The 22649-nt window shown below is 38.6% G+C and overlaps 1 protein-coding gene across 1 annotated transcript in view; it reads left to right on the top strand.

Moving 5' to 3' along the window:
- The window catches only part of Cul5 (cullin 5), a 45780-nt gene extending 23353 nt beyond the window's left edge, over window positions 1-22427 (top strand). Inside the window, exons 8-19 of the mRNA XM_052760463.1 lie at window positions 104-197; window positions 2028-2158; window positions 2371-2478; window positions 3490-3554; window positions 9274-9406; window positions 11868-11999; window positions 13289-13412; window positions 13660-13835; window positions 14455-14616; window positions 15606-15724; window positions 16299-16422; window positions 19097-22427. Coding sequence (XP_052616423.1) covers window positions 104-197; window positions 2028-2158; window positions 2371-2478; window positions 3490-3554; window positions 9274-9406; window positions 11868-11999; window positions 13289-13412; window positions 13660-13835; window positions 14455-14616; window positions 15606-15724; window positions 16299-16422; window positions 19097-19291 — 1563 coding nt within the window. The 3' untranslated portion in view covers window positions 19292-22427. The remainder of the gene's footprint in view (window positions 1-103; window positions 198-2027; window positions 2159-2370; window positions 2479-3489; window positions 3555-9273; window positions 9407-11867; window positions 12000-13288; window positions 13413-13659; window positions 13836-14454; window positions 14617-15605; window positions 15725-16298; window positions 16423-19096) is intronic.
- The last annotated feature ends 222 nt before the right edge of the window (window positions 22428-22649 follow it).

Here is a 22649-nt window from a genome sequence, read left to right as displayed (position 1 = left end):
GAAGGTAGGTAGAGTGTACTTTCAATGTGCTTACTTTTCTTACTGTTGAACCAGTATGATTTGATTTGTGAGTAAAGCTTATTGCTGTTAATTGTTTTTGCAGCTCATGGAATGCTGTGTAAATGCGCTGGTGACCTCCTTTAAAGAGACTATTTTAGCAGAATGCCAAGGCATGATCAAACGAAATGAAACTGAAAGTAGGTAAAATCTCACATAGAGACATAACCTTTACAAGAGAGTATCTTAAGCAAATCACCTAATTAATTGCTGTTGGGTCATTCTTACAGACTGGGCCGACTTTCCTTCTGTATGTACTAACACTTACTTGTTTCGGAAGGCTTTTGTCTTTCTTCTTTGAAAGTCAAACTGTACTTTTAAAGGCTAGTATAAGTTGTAGAAACACAGTATAGACTAGAACTGAGCTGCCGGGTGCATGCCTTTAATCCTAGCACTTGGGAGGCAGAAGCAGGTGGATCTCTATGAGTCCTGGTCTAGAGAGCAAGTTCCAGGACAGCCAGAGCCATTACACAGAGAAACCCTGTCTCCAACCGCCCCTCTTCCCCCAAAAAGAATAGAAACGAGTATTATTTGGCTTTTGTGTAGAAATTTGGTGAATCGTTGTAGAAAATGACAAAGGTGGCTTAGTGGGCTGGATGACCTGAGTTCAGCCTCCCGAGCACAGATGGTGGAAAGAAAGGACCGACTCCCACAAATTGTCATCTGACTTTCACATGTTTAGGGTTTGCACTCACACACACACACACACACACACACACACACACACACACACACACAGATACTAAGAAAAATAATTTTTCTCTGATTTCAAGGACAGCCTGATCTACAGAGTAAGTTCCAGGATAGCCAGGGCTACATAGAAGAACTCTGTCTCAAAAAACCAAAACAGACAACCATAAAAAAAAAAAAAAAAAAAAAAAAAAAAACCACAACCCCCACCCCAAATGTTTATTCTTTTTCCACATAAAACATTAATGTTTTCTTAATTATATTGTGTTTTGAGAAGTAGCAGGTATATAATAAACATGAAAATAATTATAGCTTTACTTCCCTGAAGAAACCACTTTGAAATTTTTATTTGTATTGTCCAGATTGTACTGTGTCTATTTCTGAAGTGCGGTCTATAGCTACTTTTAAAGGATGTATCTCAACTCACTTAAGCTTAGGATTTGGCTTTTGAGTCAGAACTGCCATGCAGCTGAGAATGACTTTGAGCTCTTCTGTGTGTACTAAGTTTGTAGACATAGTGCCAATCTAAACAGTTACATCTGATCCATACTGAATTCTCCAAAACAGTTCATTTAGTGATCAGTACCATGATGTAAGGCTTTGTGAACGTTAGTTAAATACTTTGTAAATTTTATGAATACAGTTTTATGTTAATTCTAGTACAACTTTATATAATCCTTGTCCTTTACTTTGAACATGCACTTACTTTTTATGAAATGTAGTAGTCTTCTGTATAAATTTGTAGTCCCCCTCCCCCCCAAGATATATGATCTTACTTTGTAACTCAGGGTACCACAGAACCTGCTTTAGCCTAGAGTGTCCATGAAATATCAGTTCTCCTATCTGCCTCTACCCCCAACTTTTTTGTTTTTGTTTTTGAACAAAAACATTTCATCTTATTGGAGGTCCAGTGGTGTTTCCTTGGCAATAAAAATCACTTTTAATTAGATTTTTAAAAGAAAACCCTTCAATTTCTAAACAAATTATAGCCACAGGATACTCATAGTGTTTTTCAAACTCCCAAGTAACATTTCTTTGGGCTCTTACTTCTGAAAACAGCTGCTTGTAGTTCCCCATACATTGGGAAGCAGTAGTAGGCAGATTTCTGTTTGAGTTTGAGGTTAGCCTGCTCTATATAGTGAGTTCTAGGCCAGCCAGGCCTACCTAGTGAGATCCCTTCACACACACACACACATACACAAAAGTCCATGGACATTAATTAAGAAAGAAATTTAATTTAATGGATAAAGTAATTACATGAATGTGCTATGTCCTTTCAGAGTTACATTTGATGTTTTCTTTGATGGACAAAGTTCCTAATGGGATAGAGCCAATGTTGAAGGATTTGGAGGAGCACATCATCAGTGCTGGCCTAGCAGACATGGTGGCAGCTGCTGAAACCATCACTACTGTAAGTTCCTTCTTTGGCAATGATTTATGTACATCCCAAATCACATCTAAAGTTGTGACTGAAACGATAAAAGAATAATTTGGAATATCATTCAGTTTTACTTTCAAGAAAAATACTCTCCAATTTAAAGCCTTAGTCTTTGTTAGACTAGTACTTTATTGTTTCATATTTTTTCCTTTTAAAAGCTGAAATGCAAAACATTTTCCCCCTAGGACTCTGAGAAGTATGTGGAGCAATTACTTACTCTGTTTAATAGATTCAGTAAACTTGTCAAAGAAGCTTTTCAAGATGATCCTCGTTTCCTTACTGCTAGAGATAAGGTAACATTTCTCTGTAAACGTTTTGTGTACAAGGTGCCACTATTACAGTCCACTTGATGAGCAATGTCATAATGCTAAGCTGAAAACTATATTTATTTATTACATCCGGTTTAGTATTTCTTTCGGTAAGCTCAAATACACTTGTGAACTGTGATTCAAGGGGTTGGGGATTTAGCTCAGTGGTAGAGCACTTGCCTAGCAAGTGCAAGGCCCTGGGTTCAGTCCTCAGCTCTGGGGAAAAAAAAAAAAAAAAAACTGTGATTCAAACAGGAAGCTGCTCGCTCCTTAGTTTTCCATGCATGCTGCCCCTTTGTTTTGAAGGTTATTCATTCTCCTTTTGAGACCTTCCCTGCTTTACACTGCTGCTCTCTAGGGCTCATCCCAAGGAGAGTTGATACTTTTATGTACTGATTTTGTGGGGTGTGAGGGTGTGCATGCCAAGCCATATATGCGCAGAGAAGTCAATGGACAACTTCCAAGAGGTGGTTCTCTCGAAATGGGGGTATGAGGCTTAGCAACTGCCTTTACTGGCCCAGTGTTAATGCTTCCATCCTCCATCCTTTGCAGCTCCTGTGAGAGTAGCTCTACAGCTGTCTTTGCTTCCCATGGAGCGTTTGTATTGCATTTCCTGACGTTCACAGTTTTCTCAGTGAAATGGGAGAACATACCATTTGCTGGATAGAAATGGACCCTGGGAAGGAAATGTTGGCCGGATTTTTTTTCTCTAGAACTCTTAAAAGTAGAGGAGAGCCCACCACCACAGCACACATGCACTGTCTTTGCCTGTAATAATTAATTTTTTAAAAGTACTGAGTCCACATATACCGTAAAAATAAAAGTTGAGCTGGAGATATAACTCAATAGAGTGTATACTAAATTTTACAGCTTCATTCACCACAACAGCAAACCTGAGAAAACACCTGGTTCATATTAATTTGTTTCTTTGAACATGTAATTTGTATATTTTAAATATTAAATGTCATTCTATTTCAAATTGGGTTCTTTTTGCAGGCTTATAAAGCAGTTGTTAATGATGCTACCATATTTAAACTTGAATTACCTTTGAAGCAGAAAGGGTAAGCTTTTAAACTATTTTTAAAAAAATAATTCTTTGGGGGACTATGTTACACATTACTGGGTTACTGGGGAGCAAGGTGCCCTGTTTCCCTATTAAGTTTGGGCTTTTCTTGTGTTTGCTTTTAAGTTCTAATTGCTGGTATTGTTTTGTTTTTGAGACAAAGTCTCTGACCCAGGATGCTCTCATCCTCTATGTAGCCAAGGAGGAGCTAAAAGACTGCTTATCTTAATGTCTGTTCTCTTGTGTGCTGGCATTACAGGTTCAATGCACCAAGCCTGGTTTATTCAGTGCTGGGAATTGAACCTAAGGTTTTTTATATGATAAGCAAATACTCTACCAACTGAGCTATACATCCTTTGCCCTTGTTTGTGTTTGTTTTAACTTTTTTTATGTGTATGAGTGTTTGCATGCGTGTGTGTAAGTATACCATGATGTGTATGCCTCGTATCCGTGGAAGTCAGAAGACAGCCTTGGAGCCCCTGGAACTAGGTGTGCAGCGTTTGTAAGTCAACCATGTGGGTGCTGGGAACCAAATCTGGGTCCTTTGGAAGAGCCAGTGGCCAGTGCTCCTAAACACTGAACCACCTCTGAGCTCTGTAACCTTTTTAATATTTTTGATTTTTGTTTGTCTCACTGTGTAACTCTGGCTGACGTGGAACTTGCTATGTAGATCAGGCTGGCCTGGCTACAAAAACCCTCATTCTTCTACCAGGATTAAAGGCATGTGCCATCACAGTTGGCTTAATCTTTTAATTTTAAGAAAGTTTGGCTACAGAGCCTCTTGATTCCAGCTCTGGAGTGCTGTGTTTGCTTACCTGGCTTGGGTTGGCTTTTGTTGTTGTTCATAGAATATTTGCTACCTGTTGCTATTAAAACTCTTTAATTTAGGATTTTTTTTTTTAATTTCCTTTTACCAAAATAATTGAATGTTTGGGGAGTTGTAAATACATTTTGTTCTGAGTCTTTAGAATCTCTGCCTGGTTTTTCTTTATTAGTTACTAAAAGTATTTTAGTATTTTGAAATAATGATATTAAAGGGGAAGTGAATTTTTATGTAAATTTTGCATTACCATTTTTAACACGTGATCTCCTTGGAAGAGTATTTGTCTACCAAATATGAGTAAACAAAAAGTGCATTGCAAACAACTTCCAAAACTCTAGCAATGACAGAGACATCTGACTGCCTGGACAGTCACCCAAAGTTCCTCTGCAGTGTTGGGACATCCATCTTCAGCCTACAGGCGTAGAGTATCAGGCAGACTTTTCAGTGAAACAAGAAATTTGAAAGATTGTCTTGCCTTGTATTGACAAAGTTCATCACTTTTTTCCGTGTCCTTCAGAATATCTGGTAGACTGTGAAGCAGGAATTTTGAAGGACTGTCCTGCCTTGTTTTGGCAAAGTTTAAAAATCTTTTTACTGTGTGTCCTGCATGTCCAGTCTGCACAGCGCATTGTCAGCAGTCAAAGGCAAGAGCAATTTCTTTGCCCAGTGGCTAGTCTTGCACAATGAAAGGAATTTCTTCATTGCCCATCATCTCTGAAAGTAAATTGGTGCTGCCAGGAACAGATATGTCTCATTGTCATTATAAACTTCACGTTAATAAAACACTATAAATTCATATTCTGTAGGTCTTTGAAAGCTTGGAGACCATTTGTCTATCTAAAATATATCTCTCTATGAACTGGAAAGCATACCTAACATATCTTCAAATTTGATCATTATAAATGACTAACCACTAACCTATGTTTCCTCATTATCCTATATAGTTTATAGTAACTTTTAAAAACTAGAATTTTACCTTACATTTTTAAATACTGTAAACAAGAATAGAAACATATACAATATGTTGTGTAGCATGAATCTTAAAAGGTCTTATTAATAAACCTGAGCAAGGTGTTGGGGTGAATGCTGAATGATCAGAGAAACAGAGCAAGCCACAGCTTCCTCACCTCACCAATTCCTCAGCTGATCTTGTTTCCTCAGACTGGAAGCCTAATAGATCTCAACTGAACTGCTGCTCAAAAGCCTAAAAGCTTAACCAGCCAAAAGCTTCTAGTTTCTGGTCCTCGCGCCTTATATACCTTTCTGCTTTCTGCCATCACTTCCTGAGATTAAAGGCATGAGTCACCATGCCTGGCTGTTTCCAATGTGGCTTTGAACTCACAGAGATCCAGGTGGATTTCTACCTCCCAAGTGATAGGATTAAAGGTGTGAGTGCCACCATTTTCTGGCTTCTATGTCTGTCCATTGGCTGTTCAGTTCTCTGACCCCAGATAAGTTTATTAGGGTACATAATATTTTGGGGAACACAATATCACCACAACGTTGTAACAAAAATAACCTTAAATTTTTATCAGCATACAAAAATCCTTTAAACAAGAGTAGAAACAGATACAGTGTAACAAAAATAACTTTAAATTTGTATCAATATACTATATTCACCTAAATGATAACAAACATCTATAACCCACCAAATAACCAAAATCCATCCACACCCCTCTTGGGAATGTGAACATTGTATTCTCCAAACTGCTTCCTGCTGTCTGTGGATGAAGTATCTTTAGGGTCCCAGAGAGAAAATTTTGATATAATGACCAAATCCTGGGAAGACCAGCAGTAATCTTTGCTGATATCACCTGTCAAGTTTCAGGAGGTCTCACCTGATCACACTTGATCAGTATTAACCTGGAATGAATCCACAGCCTTCTGTCTCCTGTGGAAACAAAAGCAAAACCTCTTCTCCAAAGCATTTTTGATTTCCATTTGACACATATATTTCTTTACTCCTCTTTTAAAGTTAAGGCATTCCTAAAGTATCTAGATTGGTTCAGTGTAGCCGTCCAGTTCACAATCCCATGTCTCTTAGCAGCTGTCTTTTGCTTCTCAACAGTCAAATAATTTAAAATCAACACAATAACATACAGGATCCAGACTGCCTGTGTATTTCCCATCTCTTTTATGTGGCTTATTCTTTTTTACATTACTTTACTTCTCTCTTTAAAGACTTTGCTATTTTTAAACTATTCATTTCTTTCTATGACTGTACCCTTTTTTTTCTTAAGCCTATGCACGTTGTTAAACACTGTAACCTGTTTAGAGGCTTTTCCCTCTGGAACTCTTTTATGGCCTATCTTTTAGCCTTTTTGACCGCATGAGCAAAGTGTAAACTGCTAAGCAGCATGGACCTCTACCCTTGTGTTTGGTGGCTTGCTCCTCCCACTTCTCAGATCATGAAAACCAAGCTTGAAACTTGCTGCCTGGTCAGAGGTTGGTGCTGAGAACTACATTCAACCTTCCTAGAGCTCTCAAATGCTGATGCTTGTGCTGTGGCAAGTGTTTTTACTTAGTTTTTTGTTCTTACTTAATGTACTGTCTGCTCAAGGCCTTGCCAGCAGGCAAAAATGTTGGTTGTTTTTGCTCTTTTGGGGGCCTGCCACCCAGCTCCCAAATAAATACACATGGAGACTTATTCTTAGCTTGGCTTGTTGCTAGCCAGCTTTTCTTAAATTATTCCATCTACCTTTTGCCTCTGGGCTTTCATCTTTCTTTCTTCCTGTATACCTTTTCTTTCCTTCTTAACTCCATGTTTGACTGTGTAGCTGGGTGACTGGCCCCTGGAGTCCTCCTCCTTTTCTGGCTGCTTCTCTTTTTTCCCTCCCAGATTTTCTCCTATATATTCTCTCGCCTGCCAGCCCCACCTATCCTTTCTTCTGCCTTGCTATTGGCTATTCAGTTCTTTTTTATATCATCAGGTATTTTAGACAGGCACAGTAACACAGCTTCACAGAGTTAAACAAATGCAACATGAACAAAAGTAACACCCCTAAAAATAATATTCCCCAACAATGAGGCCCTGGGTTTGATCTCCAGTTCAGAAGGAAATAAACAGGTGAATTAGTAAGAGAATGCATATACCATGAAGGCAGAATAGGGAGACTAGCTGGAGAAGGAAGGGAATCAGCAAGAGCAGGGATGAGGATGTATTCAAAGTGTCATGACAGATATGCACAAAATGTCAAAATGACGCCTATTTGTGGGCCTGCAAGATAGTTAAGCTGGTAAAGAAAGGTGTTTGCTGCCGAGCCATTTCTGGGTTCAATCCATGAAGCTCACGTGATAGGTGAGTTAATTCCTGCAAAGTCTCCTCTGACTTTCACATACCCCCACACCCACCCACTCATACAAATAAATGGATTCATTAAATAAGTAAAAGAAACACATTACTTTCTATACTAACTTTAATTTAAAAGGAAAATAGATTACAGGACAGTTGTGATGCATGCCTTTAATCCCAGCACTAGGGAGGTAGAGACAGGCGGATCTCAGTGAGTTTGAGATCAGCCTGGTTTACAGAACTAGTTCCAAGACAGCCAGGGCTACACAGAAAACAACAACAACAACAAAACTCTTGTTGGTAAAGTGAATTTATGCTTAGTAAAATCTAAAGAGAAATGGAAACTTGGAATTTGGACTACTAATATCTGCACATCATCTTCTAGTAGTTCTAAGTATTGACAGTTACCGCATAGAATCCTCTATAGTTTATATCTAAAAGTCAGAATTTCATAGACATTTTGGTGTGTTGTATGTTCCCTTTAATTTTAAAACTCCTGAGGCTACAGGATCTTGAGTTTGAGGCCAATCTGGACTTTATAGATCCTGTCTCAAAAATAATGAAAGAAAAAAACAATAAAAAATAAATAATTTGAAAGGAAAAAAGCTTTATTGTATTTTGTCACTCCCTCATGGGAGGGAGGGTGTACAGCACCTTCCATCATGGCAGTAGGAAACAGTGGAGCACTGACAGGAGTGGGCCAGGATACCCACACCTGCCCAGCCTGCTGCCTACTTCCTCCAGTGAGGCCACCTCCCAACAGTCTCTTCACAGTTTGAATTCCTAACAGAAGAGACCAGAGACTAACCCTCACTGGAAACACCCTCACATACAAACCAAGCAGGGTGCTTTACTAACACAGGTGTTTCTCTGTGAAATCACATTGGCAGTCAGGATTAATTTACCGCCCAGAGTAAACCATCCAGGTTATATAGGACTCTGACCTGTGAGGAGCAGTGAACTGTTTGACGGTAGAGAAGAACTGAAATAATCAGAAGAGTGCCGGAAGAGCAGTTCCGATTGTGCAGAGCTACAGAAGCAGCCTTGGCAAAAGGATCGAACGAAACTCACAGACCAAGGAGTCTCCAGGGTCCCAGAGTTTCCCTGCTTTTTGAGAAGTCTTGTTGCCATAGGGCAACAGAGCTTTTGGTCACACTTGCTCAGAGTGACAGAACTGTCTGGCTTTCAGTTGAAAACCAAAGAAGGACATTTCTGAGATGGTTTCTCTGGTTAGCCTTGGTTGGCCTGTAACTTCTTCTGTAGACCAGGCTGACCTGGAACTCACAGAGTTCAGCCTGCCTCTGCCTCCTTAGTGCTGGAATTAAAGGTGTGCACCACCATCACCTGACTAACATTTTAAATGTAGTGGTAAACCAGTTAGAGGCTGATCCTTAGCACAGCTGCAGCATAGGCTGATACTTTGATTGCAGTTATCAACTCTTCCCACTACAGAGCAAAGAGTGAGCCCACTGTTAAGATATGTCCTCTTGTTTGGGTCTTCACTGAGCTCATTGCCAGCTCATCACCAGTGTTGTAGAGATGAAGAAAAATCATCTTAGAAGCAGATGCTCAGGCAATCATAATATTGCTTTTGTTTTCTAGAGTGGGGTTGAAAACTCAGCCTGAATCAAAGTGCCCTGAGTTGCTTGCCAATTACTGTGATATGTTATTAAGGAAAACACCATTAAGCAAAAAACTAACCTCTGAGGAGATTGAAGCAAAGCTTAAAGAAGTGGTAAGTACATTTTTATTTATCTAGTTTTTGATCAGTAATGATTTTCCTGTAGTAGATAAGGAGAAATAGTTGTATCCAAATCAGTGTTCTTCTCCAACAAAGGAAGTATGGAGATAGAGATGTTCTATGAGGAGCTATATACATTCACATAGGAAAGTACATCAAGGTAAGGCATAGTCCTTCCTGAGCATGCTCAGTTGAATAAGTCTAACTAGGAAAGAACTATAGTAGGCATGCTTTGAGGCATACTTAGCCAAGGTATGAAGCATATATTTGAAGGATTAAAATGGGCCGTAGAAACACTTGGGGGCTGTCCAGCTTCTGTCTTTAGAGTGCCACTCGGGAATGGGCATGCCTACTTTTCTCTAAAAGGTTTCGCTGTGCCAGTAAGGAGAGCATGAGGATTCTTCTCCAAGGCAGTGTTGTCCTCTTGTGAAGGAAGAGTAGATATTTTGTTATGTTTTAGGTTCTTTCCCGGCAACCCCAAGTTTCTCTGTGTAGCTTTGGAGCCTCTCCTGGAACTCAATCTGTAGCCCAGGCTGGCCTCTAAGTCACAGAGATCCTCCTGCCTCTGCCTCCTCCCGAGTGCTGGGATTAAAGGCCTGTGCCACCACCATCCAGCTTTATATTAGGTTCTTAAATAAACTTAACTTTGGCTCAGTGGATTAAAGGTCCTATGCAAGCACTACACTCATGTAACAAAAGCCAAACACTGAGGGGATGGAGAGATGATGGCTCAGTGGTTACGGGCACTGATTGCTCTGCCAGAGGACCTGGGTTCAATTCCCAGCATCTGCATGGCACCAATGCACGTAAAGTAAAAGCCAAAAGCTGATTGTGGTGATGAGCAACTGTAACCCAACACTGGGGGTAAGCATTCGGTGTAAAATAGGATGGATTCCAAGGCCTTCTGACTAGCCAGCTTTGCTGAGTCAGTGAGGTCTAGGTTCAGTGAGAAATCCTGTCTCAAAAAGTAAGGTAGGTTGGAGAGATGGCTCAGTAAAGAGCATGGCTGCTCTTGCAGAGAACCAGTTTGGTTCGCAGGACCATGCATTTTCAACCATCTGTAACTCCAGTTTTAAAAGATCTGACATTGTCCACAGGCACTGTATGCATGTGGTACATGCAGGAATACCCATACAGATACAATACATTTTTTAAAAAGTACAGAGAAATAGTGAGAAGTTCCAGGTGCCAGATGTCAACCTCTACCCTCCATATCATACACATGTGCACACTACATAAAGAGAGATATGTATTTATTTGTAAAAATTATTATAAAGTTTTACAGTGTCACACTTTCATAAGGTTAGTTTTACCTAAATTTTTTATTCAATAGCTTACTAAAAGAAAATACATTTATTCCTCAGTGTATGCCTGTTCATGCCCTTTCCCAAGTGTGGGCTCTTACCCCTGTATAATGTTGGAGATTGAGGTGGGCCTGTACATGCTAGACAGGCACTAAACCATTTTAGTTACATCTTCAGCCTTGTGTTTTTTAAGATGAGTCTCTCAGGCTAGAGAGATGGCTCAGCAGTTAGGAGTTCTGGCTGCTCTTTCTAGAGGTCCTGAGTTCAAGTCCCAGCAACCACATGGTGGCTTACAACCATGTAATGAGATCTTGCACCCCCTTTGGGCCTTTAGGCAGAAAACTGTATACATAATAAAAAAATTAATGGAAAAAAAAAGGAATGGTTCTCTCATTCATGTAGCTGGTTGACCTTAAGCTCATTATCAGCCTGCCTCTGTCTCCTAAGTGGTGGAGAATCAACACTCCTGGCTTCTTTCTTGATGCATTAGGTGATTGTATTAAAGTCTGTTTCTGTTAAATAACAAAAAAGCAAGTTGAGCTTTTCACTCCTTTTTGTGAGAGACCAAGATAGATAGGGGACAAGTGAGTGTGCATGAAAGTTAGTTTTTTGCTTTTTTTGTTGGGGTCCTCCTGGTTGGAGGAATGCAGAGATGACTAAAATGAGAAACATGTAGACAGAAAGGCCTAGGGAGAGGATTTGTGTCACAAAAGAAAAGAAGCTATGTTGAGAAATAACTGCTTGTTTTCCTATAAGGTATTATCACATTTATATAAAGTCTGAAAAACTTGAATTAATAGGAAATAAAAGGTTAGTTCGTTAAAGTCTCAAATATACAGCCAGGCATGGTGCTGCACATCTGTAATCCCAGGACTTAGGAGGTTGAGGCAGGTGGATCTCTGAATTCAAGCTTAGCCTCTTCTACAGAGTGAGTTACAGGACGTCAGGACTAGAGAGACCCTGTCTTTAAAAAAAGGGGGGGGGCCGAAAACAGTCTCAAATTTGCTAACTTTGTATTCTAGGAGATGTGTAAGTTAGTAGGTCTCTGTTTATGTGTTTGTAAATCTCTACATCTTGGCTTTTGGGGAATATAGGAAGGTCTACATGACAGAAATGGCTGAGAATGTAAAGTAACTTTGTCTTCTGTGCAGCTCTTGGTACTTAAATATGTACAAAATAAAGATGTCTTTATGAGGTATCACAAAGCTCATCTTACCCGACGTCTCATATTGGATATCTCTGCTGACAGTGAGATTGAAGAAAACATGGTAGAGTGGCTAAGAGTAAGTACAACAATTTCTTCCCAGTTTTTGAGGTGGGGTGGAGGGCAGGCAGGCATAAGAGATAAAAGGATAGCTTGCAGGAGCCCCACTTTCTCTCCCTTGTGTGTCCCAGGGTTGGATCAGATGACTAGGCTCATCACAAAGCAGCACCCTTGCTTGATTGGCCATCTCATTGGCCTAAAAGTAGGGTGTCTTTTGTTTTGTTTTGTTTTTTATTTATTTGTTTTTAAACTTAAACTGCTTGTTTTTTGTTTTTTTGTTTTTTTTAATATAGCACATGAATCAACTTTCATGGCAAAATAATATGTTATGGTATCATTGTTAATGTCAAGTAGATTCATTTTTAAGAATATATAATCAAATATATAAAATTAGGAGTGTCTAATAAGGTGCTTTTTCTTAATAAATTTTAAGCCTGCTTTGTTTTACTGTTGTACTTCCTTCCGTTAATTTTAACTGAATTTAAGTAGTATCCAGGAAGAAATCACCAATTTTTTTTTTTATCATGTCTTTGCTACTAAATACTAAAATAAATTACAACCACTGTAATTTTATAAAAAGCTGGTTATGGTAGTCCATGCCTGTGAGTCAAGGAAATGGAGGCTTAGAGGACCATTACCCTAGCAAGGCCATCCCCCAGTAAATAGGGAGTTGATTCTTTCAGGTTAGTGACCAAGCGCAGGCCCCGAGGATGCTATGATTGAGCTGTACCACTGCTGTCCTTCTGTTATCTTTGTCCTGATTTATGGAGTGACCTATTAGAGGTGTCAACTGGAGTTGAGCTGATTTTATTCACATTGCAGTAACTGAAATCCATGCATACTGGAATCTTACAAAGCAAAGACTACCTAAACTATCCTGTTTGTTTTCAAAGAATCAAATGTCACAGGTGTTACACTATATTCTAATAAAGAATTTTCTTATTAAGCATCTTAGATAGGGATGACGCTCAGTGGTAGAGAACTTTCTTATCATGCAGTAGGCAGGGCCTGGGTTCAATCCCCAGAAGCTCCAATAATAAACAAGATAATTTCCTAAGGTTTCTATTCCTGGGGCTGGAGAGGGAGTTCAGCGTTTAAGAGCAGCAGCTGCTCTTGCAGAGGGCAGTTTTAATTTCCAGCACCCACAGGCAACTCACAACTGTTAAGTGGGATTCGACATCCTGACAGACATACATTCAGGCAAAACACCAGTGCACATTAAATAAAAATAAAGATTTTTTTAAAAGTTTTTTCCTTGTACTATGTCAGATTACATAATTATTATTTCTCTGTCTTTGATTTTTGTAGGAAGTTGGTATGCCAGCAGATTATGTGAACAAGCTCGCTAGAATGTTTCAGGACATAAAAGTATCTGAAGACTTGAACCAAGCTTTTAAGGAAATGCATAAAAATAATAAGTTGGCATTACCAGGTATTATTTATAATTAAATGGAAGTATTTTTTAAGCTTAAAAATATCTTTTTCAGTTATTTAAAGTAAATATCAAAGATTTTTACAAAATCCATATTATAGCTATTTGTCAAAATAGAATGCTAGGTCTGTGAATATTTATCTCAAAACAAAAGGACCCTTTTAACTAAAGCTTCATCCTTGTTTATTTTCCGTAAAATTTAACTTGCTGTCAGAATATTTATAATTTCTGATTTTCTTACCTGCAGCTGATTCAGTTAATATAAAGATTCTGAATGCTGGTGCCTGGTCTAGAAGCTCTGAGAAAGTCTTTGTCTCACTTCCTACTGAACTGGAGGATTTGATACCTGAGGTAGAAGAATTTTACAAAAAAAATCATAGTGGTAGAAAATTACACTGGCATCATCTCATGTCAAATGGAATTGTAAGTAGATGGGTTATCAATTTGGGTGCTGGTAGAGTTACCTAAGGGCTGGAGGGATGGTTCAGTGGTTAAGATCCAGAAGACCTAATTTCAATTCCCAGTGACTCACAACTGTCTTTGACTCCAGCCCCAGAGATGTGGTGCCCTCTTTTGTCCTACAGATACTGCACATATGTGGTGTATAGGCATATATGCATGCAAAACATGCACACATGCAAAATAAAAGTAAATTAATTTTAAAATTATTACAAAAAAATGTGGCTCTGTCCCTAGTTTTAGGGACATGGTTTTCAAGTTTCAGTGAATACTTACAAACCAATGACCTTGACTATAGAATACAATATGATCCCCAACTCTGTTCTTCTACAAAAAGGAAGAGAAAGGAGGAGGAGGTAAACATTTTCCTGATCATTTCTATTTCAAACACATTGGACAGAATGAAGTCACATGGCCCCACTGAAGCTGGGAGAGGCATTATAGGTCTGCTAAAATTATTACCTATAAGGAAGGAAGAATGGGTCTTGGAAGAAAAGTAGCAACCTGATTTTCTCCTTAGTATCTCATGTACATTTTACTAGATACTACAGTACGCTTCATAAAGCCCTGTTATCTGTTACAGATAACATTTAAGAATGAAGTCGGTCAGTATGATTTGGAAGTAACCACATTTCAGTTGGCTGTGCTGTTTGCATGGAACCAAAGGCCCAGAGAGAAAATCAGCTTTGAAAACCTAAAACTTGCAACAGAACTGCCCGATGCCGAACTTAGAAGGACTTTGTGGGTTCGTTTTGTCTTCTCTTCGATTTTGTTTTTAAAATAGTGACGTGGTTGAGAATATGGGAATGGTTTGTGCAACTGGAATTTTGGTGCCTTGTATACATCAGGCATACATTCTACCCCTGAAGTTCATACCTAAGCCACTATAAATTTTTTGGTTTTTTGCAGTGGGGTGTGTGTGTGAGGGTATTGGAGACAGGGTTTGTCTTTGTAGCTTTGGCTGTCCTGGAACTTGCTTTGTAGACCAGGCTCTCCTTGAAGTCAGCCTGCCTCTGCCTCCCAAGTGCTGGGACTAAAGGCGTGTGCTACCACCCCACGGCCTTCTATTTTTTTTTCCTTCCACTGTAAATTTTTTAATTCATGATGCTCTGAATATGACTTCTAACTAAAAAAGAAAAGGAAGGAAGGAAGGAAGGAAGGAAGGAAGGAAGGAGGGAGGGGAGAGAGAGAGAGAGAGAGAGAGAGAGAGAAAGAAAGAAAGAAAGAAAGAAAGAAAGAAAGAAAGAAAGAAAGAAAGAAAGAAAGAAAGAAAGAAAGAGAAAGTAAAGAGGCAAGTTACCAAAGTAGGAAAGGGCCACAGAAAAAAGAGGGAGAGATTGAGCTGGTTCGTTTTAGTTTTTGTGAACATTTGTAAAGTGTGCTCATGATATTCTTGATTATAGTTACATTTAGTGTTTACTCTGTTATTCAAATTCCAGAATAAACTGTTTCCAGTGGAGGAAACTGCCTGAATACCACTGGCAGACAGTTTTACTCAGGTCCTGTATGATTGACCAGTCCTTGTCTCACTCCATGTAGTAAAAGAACATTTATCGCTTTTTCAGAATCAACTCTTTTCTCTCCTTTTTATAATGCATACTTTGTCATGTGTATGGAGCTGTTACATAAAAGTTCGGATTGTAAATTTGTCTGAAGTCACTCTTGTCTGTACTATAGAGTTCACCCTAGCACTCCTTCTGATTTACTGTGCTAACTGTGTTTTTTCCCTCACAGTCGTTAGTAGCTTTTCCTAAGCTCAAACGGCAAGTTTTGTTGTACGAACCTCAAGTCAACTCCCCCAAAGACTTCACAGAAGGGACCCTCTTCTCCGTGAACCAGGAGTTCAGCCTAATGTGAGGTTCATGTTGGTTGATTTAAATAAAAGTACCATGCTGAATTTTAGTGCTTTGATTTTATTAAAATAATCATTTGCCTCATGTGATGTTAAAAAATGGTAACTGAATATTATCACTAAATTTGTATCATTTCATTTTTTTTTATTTAAAAAGTATTAGAGATTCAGTGGGTGGGATAGAACAGCCTTATCCAACAGAGCTGTTTATCTGAAGACTTAGTCAGATACTGCTGAATAAAATTCTCTCATCTTTAATTATTATTGTTTCATGGAACTATAATTTGTTGAGGAATGCAGTCACTGGTCAGCAGAGGCTATATCATGTTTGAAGGAATTAAAGAGCTTTTTTAAATAATTGCTTGAAATAGTTGTTGCCTCAGCTTTCCAAGTGCTAGGATTACAGGTAATTATAGATAGATGCCCTCATAACAAGCCTGGAGATTACTTAAGGGAAAACTGTATGTCGTGTTACTTACCCTTTTAAACAGCTCTGGATGTTAATTTTTAGAATAGTTCAAACTTCTGACATTGTGCTATAACAAGATGTTTAACGCTTTTTTTTTTTTTTTCAGAAAAAATGGAAAAGTTCAGAAAAGGGGAAAAATCAATTTGATTGGACGCTTGCAGCTTACTACAGAAAGAATGAGAGAAGAAGAAAATGAAGGGATAGTTCAGCTAAGAATATTAAGAACCCAGGTTTGTTTAGGGAGAAAGAATGTCTAAATTCTTAAACTTTGAAAAAAATTTTTTCAAAAGTTGGGCACGGTGGTACATTCTTTTAACCCCAGCCACTAAATTAAAAGCCATGTAAGTTATTTATTTGTAAATAAGAGCTGATGCTTATTTAACTAGAATTTAAAAATTAAATTAATCTAATGCCCTTCCCCCCCAGACAGGGTTTCTCTGTGTAGTTTTGGTGCCTGTTCTGGAGCTCACTTTGTAGACCAGACTGACCTCAAACTCACAGAGATCTGCCTGGCTCTACATCCTGAGTGCTGAGATTAAAGGCATGTGCTACTGCTGCCCAGTGAACTAATTCTTTAGTGCTACCAGAAATGCCCTTAAGGTTTGGAGGCTTCCAGTAATTTCTGATGTATTCTTTGGACAGAGCCTTTGTTTTTAGTTATGTCTCCTTTTGATTGCCACTGAATAAATGTATCTTAGCAACAGCTTAGAATTTGTAGACTTGAAGTATTTAAAATTGTATTTAATATGCATTTAGGAATTTTATTTAGAACTAAGAAACATCTGATATTTATATTTTCCTTTTAAAAATGTGTTAAAATTAGGATTGTGATGATTTCTGAACATGATAACAGTTATCATCACTGGGAATGTGAGACCACTCAGGAGGTAAAGATCCTTGACCAAGCTGACAGCTTGCTCCATCCTGGTGACCCACATGGTAAAAGGAGAGAACTAATTCCTGGGAAGGTTGTCCTCTGGCCTCCACAAAAAACCATGACACACCTACACACAGAGACGACAAGAGAAATTAAATACAATATAATATGAAAAATAGAGATGGTGAGACGCTTAGTAGGTAAATGCAGCTGACAACCTGAGTTCAGTCCCAGGAATCCCCATGGTGGCCAGAGGAAACAGCTTCCAGTTGTCTTCTGACCTCTGCCTGTGCACTAGAGCATGCACTGTCCCTGGACTCACCCATGGACACACATAAGTTTTTTAAACTTTTAAAAGTTTATTGCAAATTGATTATTTTAATTTTAGTAAATCTTAACCCAAACTACTACTTTTACAATTTTTATTTACTATTATTTAAAGCTGTGGCCAGTGCAATACTCTTGTAGTCTTCACATTTCTGGAGGTACAGACACCGCCCCCCCCCCTTTATGTCTGGAGTTTTGACATAAAGCCATCTTTATAATCTGAAGCCTGGTGTCCTTTACTATTAGAAGCCTGGTGATCTGAGTTTGATCCCAGGAAGCAACTTAAAGATAAAAGGAGAGCCAGGAGTCAGTGGTCCACGCCTATGATCTCAGCACTCAGGAGCCAGAGGATTTTTGTGAGTTCAAGGTCTATAAAATGAGTTCCAGGACAGCGATCTTTCTGAGTTCAAGGTCTATTAAATGAGTTCCAGACAGCCAGGGCTACACAGAGAAACCCTGTCTTGAAAAACCAGGCGGGGGAAAGATGAAAGAGAACTGATTGTCCTCTGACTTCCACGTGCATGCTATGGCATGTGCTCATAAACACTTAGCATTTAATGTTTGCACAATGATATGCCTCGAAACCTTGTTTAAAAATCTTAAATGCCTGATAATGTAATATATTGCAGATTATCTAGTATCAGTGAAAAGACCGTCATACTGATGCAGGAAATTTTGTTCTGCTGAATAATGCTAGGTTCTCAAGCTTATTTAGTTGGCAGTAAAATTCAGTATCAAATGTTGAATACATACAGTGATCCGTTAGTGTCCACAGGGAATTAGTTCAAGGATTCCTCCTCTCGCTCCACTATTCCTGCAGGTCCCAGAATCTTGTTGCTCCCATCTCTTAGATAAAATCTGTAGTAATTGAATATGCCCTACACATCTTCTCCCATATATTTTATATAATCTAGATCATAACATCTAATACAGTATAAATGCTGTATGACTATTAACTGAACAGCCAGGACTACACAGAGAAACCCTGTCTCGAAAAAGACGACCAAGACATATTGATAAATTGACTTTGGTGAAATATGTTGATCCCTATAGAAATATTTAAACATTAAAAACAAGAATAAAACTAAAAACAGGATCTGTGGTAAGCATTGTCACTTTGTTAGTCTAGACTAGTTAGTTGTCTAGTTAATAGAGTGGTATTTCCTGATTTTTAAGACACACCTATGGTTCTCTTCTATTATACAAAGGAATATCTGAATATTAGAGGCAAATTTGTGTAAGGGAATTCTTGTATCTTTTTTATTTCATTTATTTATTTGTGTGTGTGTGTGTGTGTGTGTGTAGGTCAGGGCACTTGTAAGAACTGATTCCATTTTCCACCATTGTTGGTCCCAGGAGTAGACCTCAGGTCGTCACGCTTGCCAGCCAGCAAGTGCCTTTACCCAACGAGCTATCTTACCTGCACCCCCCAGTGGCTCATGGCTGTCTGTAACTCCAGTTCCAGGGGATCCAGTCCCCTTTCCAGCCTGTCAGGCACCAGGCATGTATGTGGTACACAGACATACAGGGAAACAAACACTCACACACATTATTAATCTCTTTACTTTCAAAATCTTTGTAATAAGTGTAATGAAAAAAATTGTTGAGTCAAAGTCCAGGTGAAGTAGGAAAAGTTACTGATTTTCTTTACTCAAACAAGTGTAATGTAGTAATGTATTTCATTTTTATTTTTCTTTTAGGAAGCCATCATACAAATAATGAAAATGAGAAAGAAAATTAGCAATGCTCAGCTGCAGACTGAATTAGTAGAAATTTTGAAAAACATGTTCTTACCACAGAAGAAAATGATAAAAGAGCAAATTGAATGGCTGATAGAGCACAAGTACATCAGGAGAGACGAGGCCGACATCAACACGTTCATATACATGGCCTAGCTGAGCGCTGGGCCACTGTTCCAAACGAGCACTGATTCTGGAGCACCTGGACAGAAAGTTGTCCTGGTTTGAGCTGGAGGAAGGTTTATTTGGACTTTGATTACATAAATATTAAACTCTCTGCCTTACTTTACAAACGACTATATTTTGCCAGTCACATTAGTTAGCATGATGGCATTCCCTTCATGTTGCACACTCTTTAACAGCATGCAGTTTTGTGGAGAAAATTGCATTCATGAAGAGCCCATTATAAACTTCAAAGTCAGTTGAATTCTTACCCACCAAGAGAAGTAACATTTTGGAAGGGTGAGGGTGGGGTTCTTGTTGCTTCTTTTACCCCCACTTTCCTCTTTAAAGGAATATACTTGCACAAGGAAGGGAATTCAGATATTGCACTGAAAATGCTTTTATCTTTTTTTAAATGCAGTTAAAGCTAGAGGTAGCACTCTTAGCTTCTTTTGGCGAAAAGAATGAAGTTGTCAACACCATGCTGGGAAAGGGCAAGTGTATTGGAGAAGATCAGGCTGTCAAGTTGTTTGTTAAACACTGCTTTCAGTTTAATAACTGGATTGAAATGGTGACCTGAAAGTGGTATTAAATATTTCTACCTTACAAATCCTGATTGTCATTAAGCAGGGGACTGCTGTTTTAGTTGTTGATTGTTAAATGATAAAGATTTGGGCTTTTCTTTTCTTTCTAAGTCTTCTATGGTTGGAGAGCTTGTTTTGAAAACATGAAGTTTATAATGAACGTTGCTTCAGTTGTTGAATTTATGGGTGTAGGTAAGTCATTGATTGCAAAGCAAACATGTTAAGTGTGTTACTAATACACTTAAATTTATTGAAAACAATGCAGAAATATGCTGATACAGTACAATGAGAGAATTGCTTTCTAAACCTGTAGCATAGAATTATTTGGTGTTTTGAAAGTGTTGTGATTAGGGATTTACCACCTCAGTTTTCTGGAAAGACATTCTCTGTTAAAAGGTAATTACCCTCACCTAGGAGGACGAGAGATGAGATTGCAGCCTGAGACCCGAGAAGCACTCAGAGTTGTTAGTCTTAACGTGAGCAGTAACCTTGCCAAATATGTACATATATATTTATATATTTTAAAAATAAGCATTTTTAAAATGTTCAGAGGGCAACACTTACCTTGCTTCTCTCGGTTAATCCAGAGCGGTGTCTCAGGACTTCACGGTGCAGTGGGAAGTTAGACACTGAAGACTTGAGCCACTGAAGAGAGAATTATTCCCCATCAGGAAAAATGGCTCCATGTGGATTTTTACTCATTGTGGTGCACGTTTCAAGTGTTCTTGCAAATTATTTTATAACCTTTGATGTTAAGTAATATTTTGAAGTATGGTTTTGAAATTAGCAGAAAATGGAGAGTTGAGAAGCATACAGTATTATATCACCACAGTGGGCTGTGGACCTGCCTGCAGCCTCAGCAAGCTGTGAGCCCCTTCCTGGAATGAAGGGAAGTATGTGTCAGACGTTAATGGTTTTGCTAATTATAGTCACATCTCTGTCGTGAACCTCATAGGAAGTTGGAAGTGCATGTATGCTTACCGTCTACCCTGCTGCTCTGAGGAGGCCATGGCAAGAGCAGGTGTGCAGAGCGACTCAGTGCTCACTGCTTCCGTGATGTGGATGGTAGCCGGCGTTGGTGCATCCAGAATTCAAGGAGATCGTTTTATAATGACTGTGGCCCTTCTACTTAATAGTTTGGTGTTGGCAAATTTTTATGTCCCAATACCAGAATGCCAGAGGAGGAAACAATCAAGGGAGAAATTTTAGGCCATTTCTTAATGTTTAAGATTTGTCATTTTAAACCATAATTTTTTTTAGGACATCTTTGAAATTTCTAACGGCTTTGGTCATTGAAGAATGAGGGCTGTGATGTTTTGATCTCTAAAGGCAAACTTAATGCACAGTGGGCAACAATAAATCCATAGCGGAGTTTTTTATTAAATTTTATAAATTTTTAATAGTTAATTATGTCCTAATTGTATTTTGGGGAATGAACAGCAGTAAATACCACAGACTTAACAGTTTTCATCCTTTTTTTAAAATATATATACAAAAGTGTAACTACTTTTTGGTGTTTTTCAGAACTGTTTAGTTGACAAGGTGCCTATTGCCTATACCATTGTTGAGATTTTCTTTAAATGTTTTATCAATAGATTTGCTAATTAAAAAAATTCTGAAACAGATTTTAACCAGGAGTTTTCTGAAGGTTCAGAACCACCATTAATGTTCCCCGTCTGACCTCTCTTTCCCTGCAGACCTTGCATTCTTGCTGTCTAAGCAGGGCCAAGCATTGCACAGGTAAGGGGAAGAAAAGCCCCACCTCCTACCCACCAATGAAGAGCCATTTTTAAATGAGTAGTGTAGCAGGCTCAGAGTTTTGATTACTTTCATCTAATAAATGGTAACCTGGTGCCATCTCATGGCCAGAGTAAGGAGACAAGAAACAGATTCACACAGTGGAAAATGTAGAGCATACTTGATGCTCACAGCTAGACAAATGTTAGACCATCATGGTTCTGATAATTTTATAAGGATCCTCAAATTCTGAAGTCGCCCAATTTTTACAATTATTGGAGGAGGTCCCTGGGTTTATCAACCTGATCATTTAAATCTCTTGCTCTTAATTTGTGCATAAATATTAAAGTCTCCAAAAATGAAATGTTATTCTTATTTTTACTCTTCATTAAATGGAATATGATATCATTAGCCCTGCTCCAAGGGCAAATTTTTCAGACTCAATCTTGGAGGAATATTTGCTAGTTTACAGAAAGATTTGCTGTCATAAACTCAAGCTGGCTCTTCTGTTTTCATGTAAATGACCGGGATGCTGTCACAAGTTCTCTCAAGTCACAGTTATGAAAGAAACCTTGTTCAAGGGCGTTCCTGTCATCTACACTATGTGTGGTCTGGAGTTCCTCATGGTCTGTACAGTTTTGAATGTGCACCACTACATACTGAGATGACACTGTACAGTTTTACACAGTAGCAGTTTCTGTATGCAGTAGGCTGAAATATTTTGATGAACTGCTTAATTTTTTGGATTTTATTTTTAAGTTGTATAATTTATTTTCTTGCAAAATAAAAGTGTAATATAAATGCTTTCATCCAGAAAATCTTGGTGTTCTACTATAAAAAGTTTTACAATAGTTAAGATTTTTGGCAAACTAGGAATAGTGTCATGTGCCTTTAATCCCAGTGTTCCAGAGGCAGAGGCAGGCGTGGCTCTGAGTTCAAGATCAGCTTGGTGTACTCGCAAGCTCCAGGCCAGTCAGGGCTACTGTCTTTAAAAATAATGAAAATGGTTTCTGTTGGCAATGCTGCTACTT

The sequence above is a fragment of the Peromyscus californicus genome, unplaced genomic scaffold (assembly GCF_007827085.1).
Source record: "Peromyscus californicus insignis strain IS unplaced genomic scaffold, ASM782708v3 Scaffold_11__1_contigs__length_118956290, whole genome shotgun sequence".
NCBI classification, from domain to species: Eukaryota; Metazoa; Chordata; class Mammalia; order Rodentia; family Cricetidae; genus Peromyscus; species Peromyscus californicus.
The sequence above is the reverse complement of the archived record's forward strand: the minus strand, read 5'-3'. Positions and strand labels throughout refer to the sequence as shown.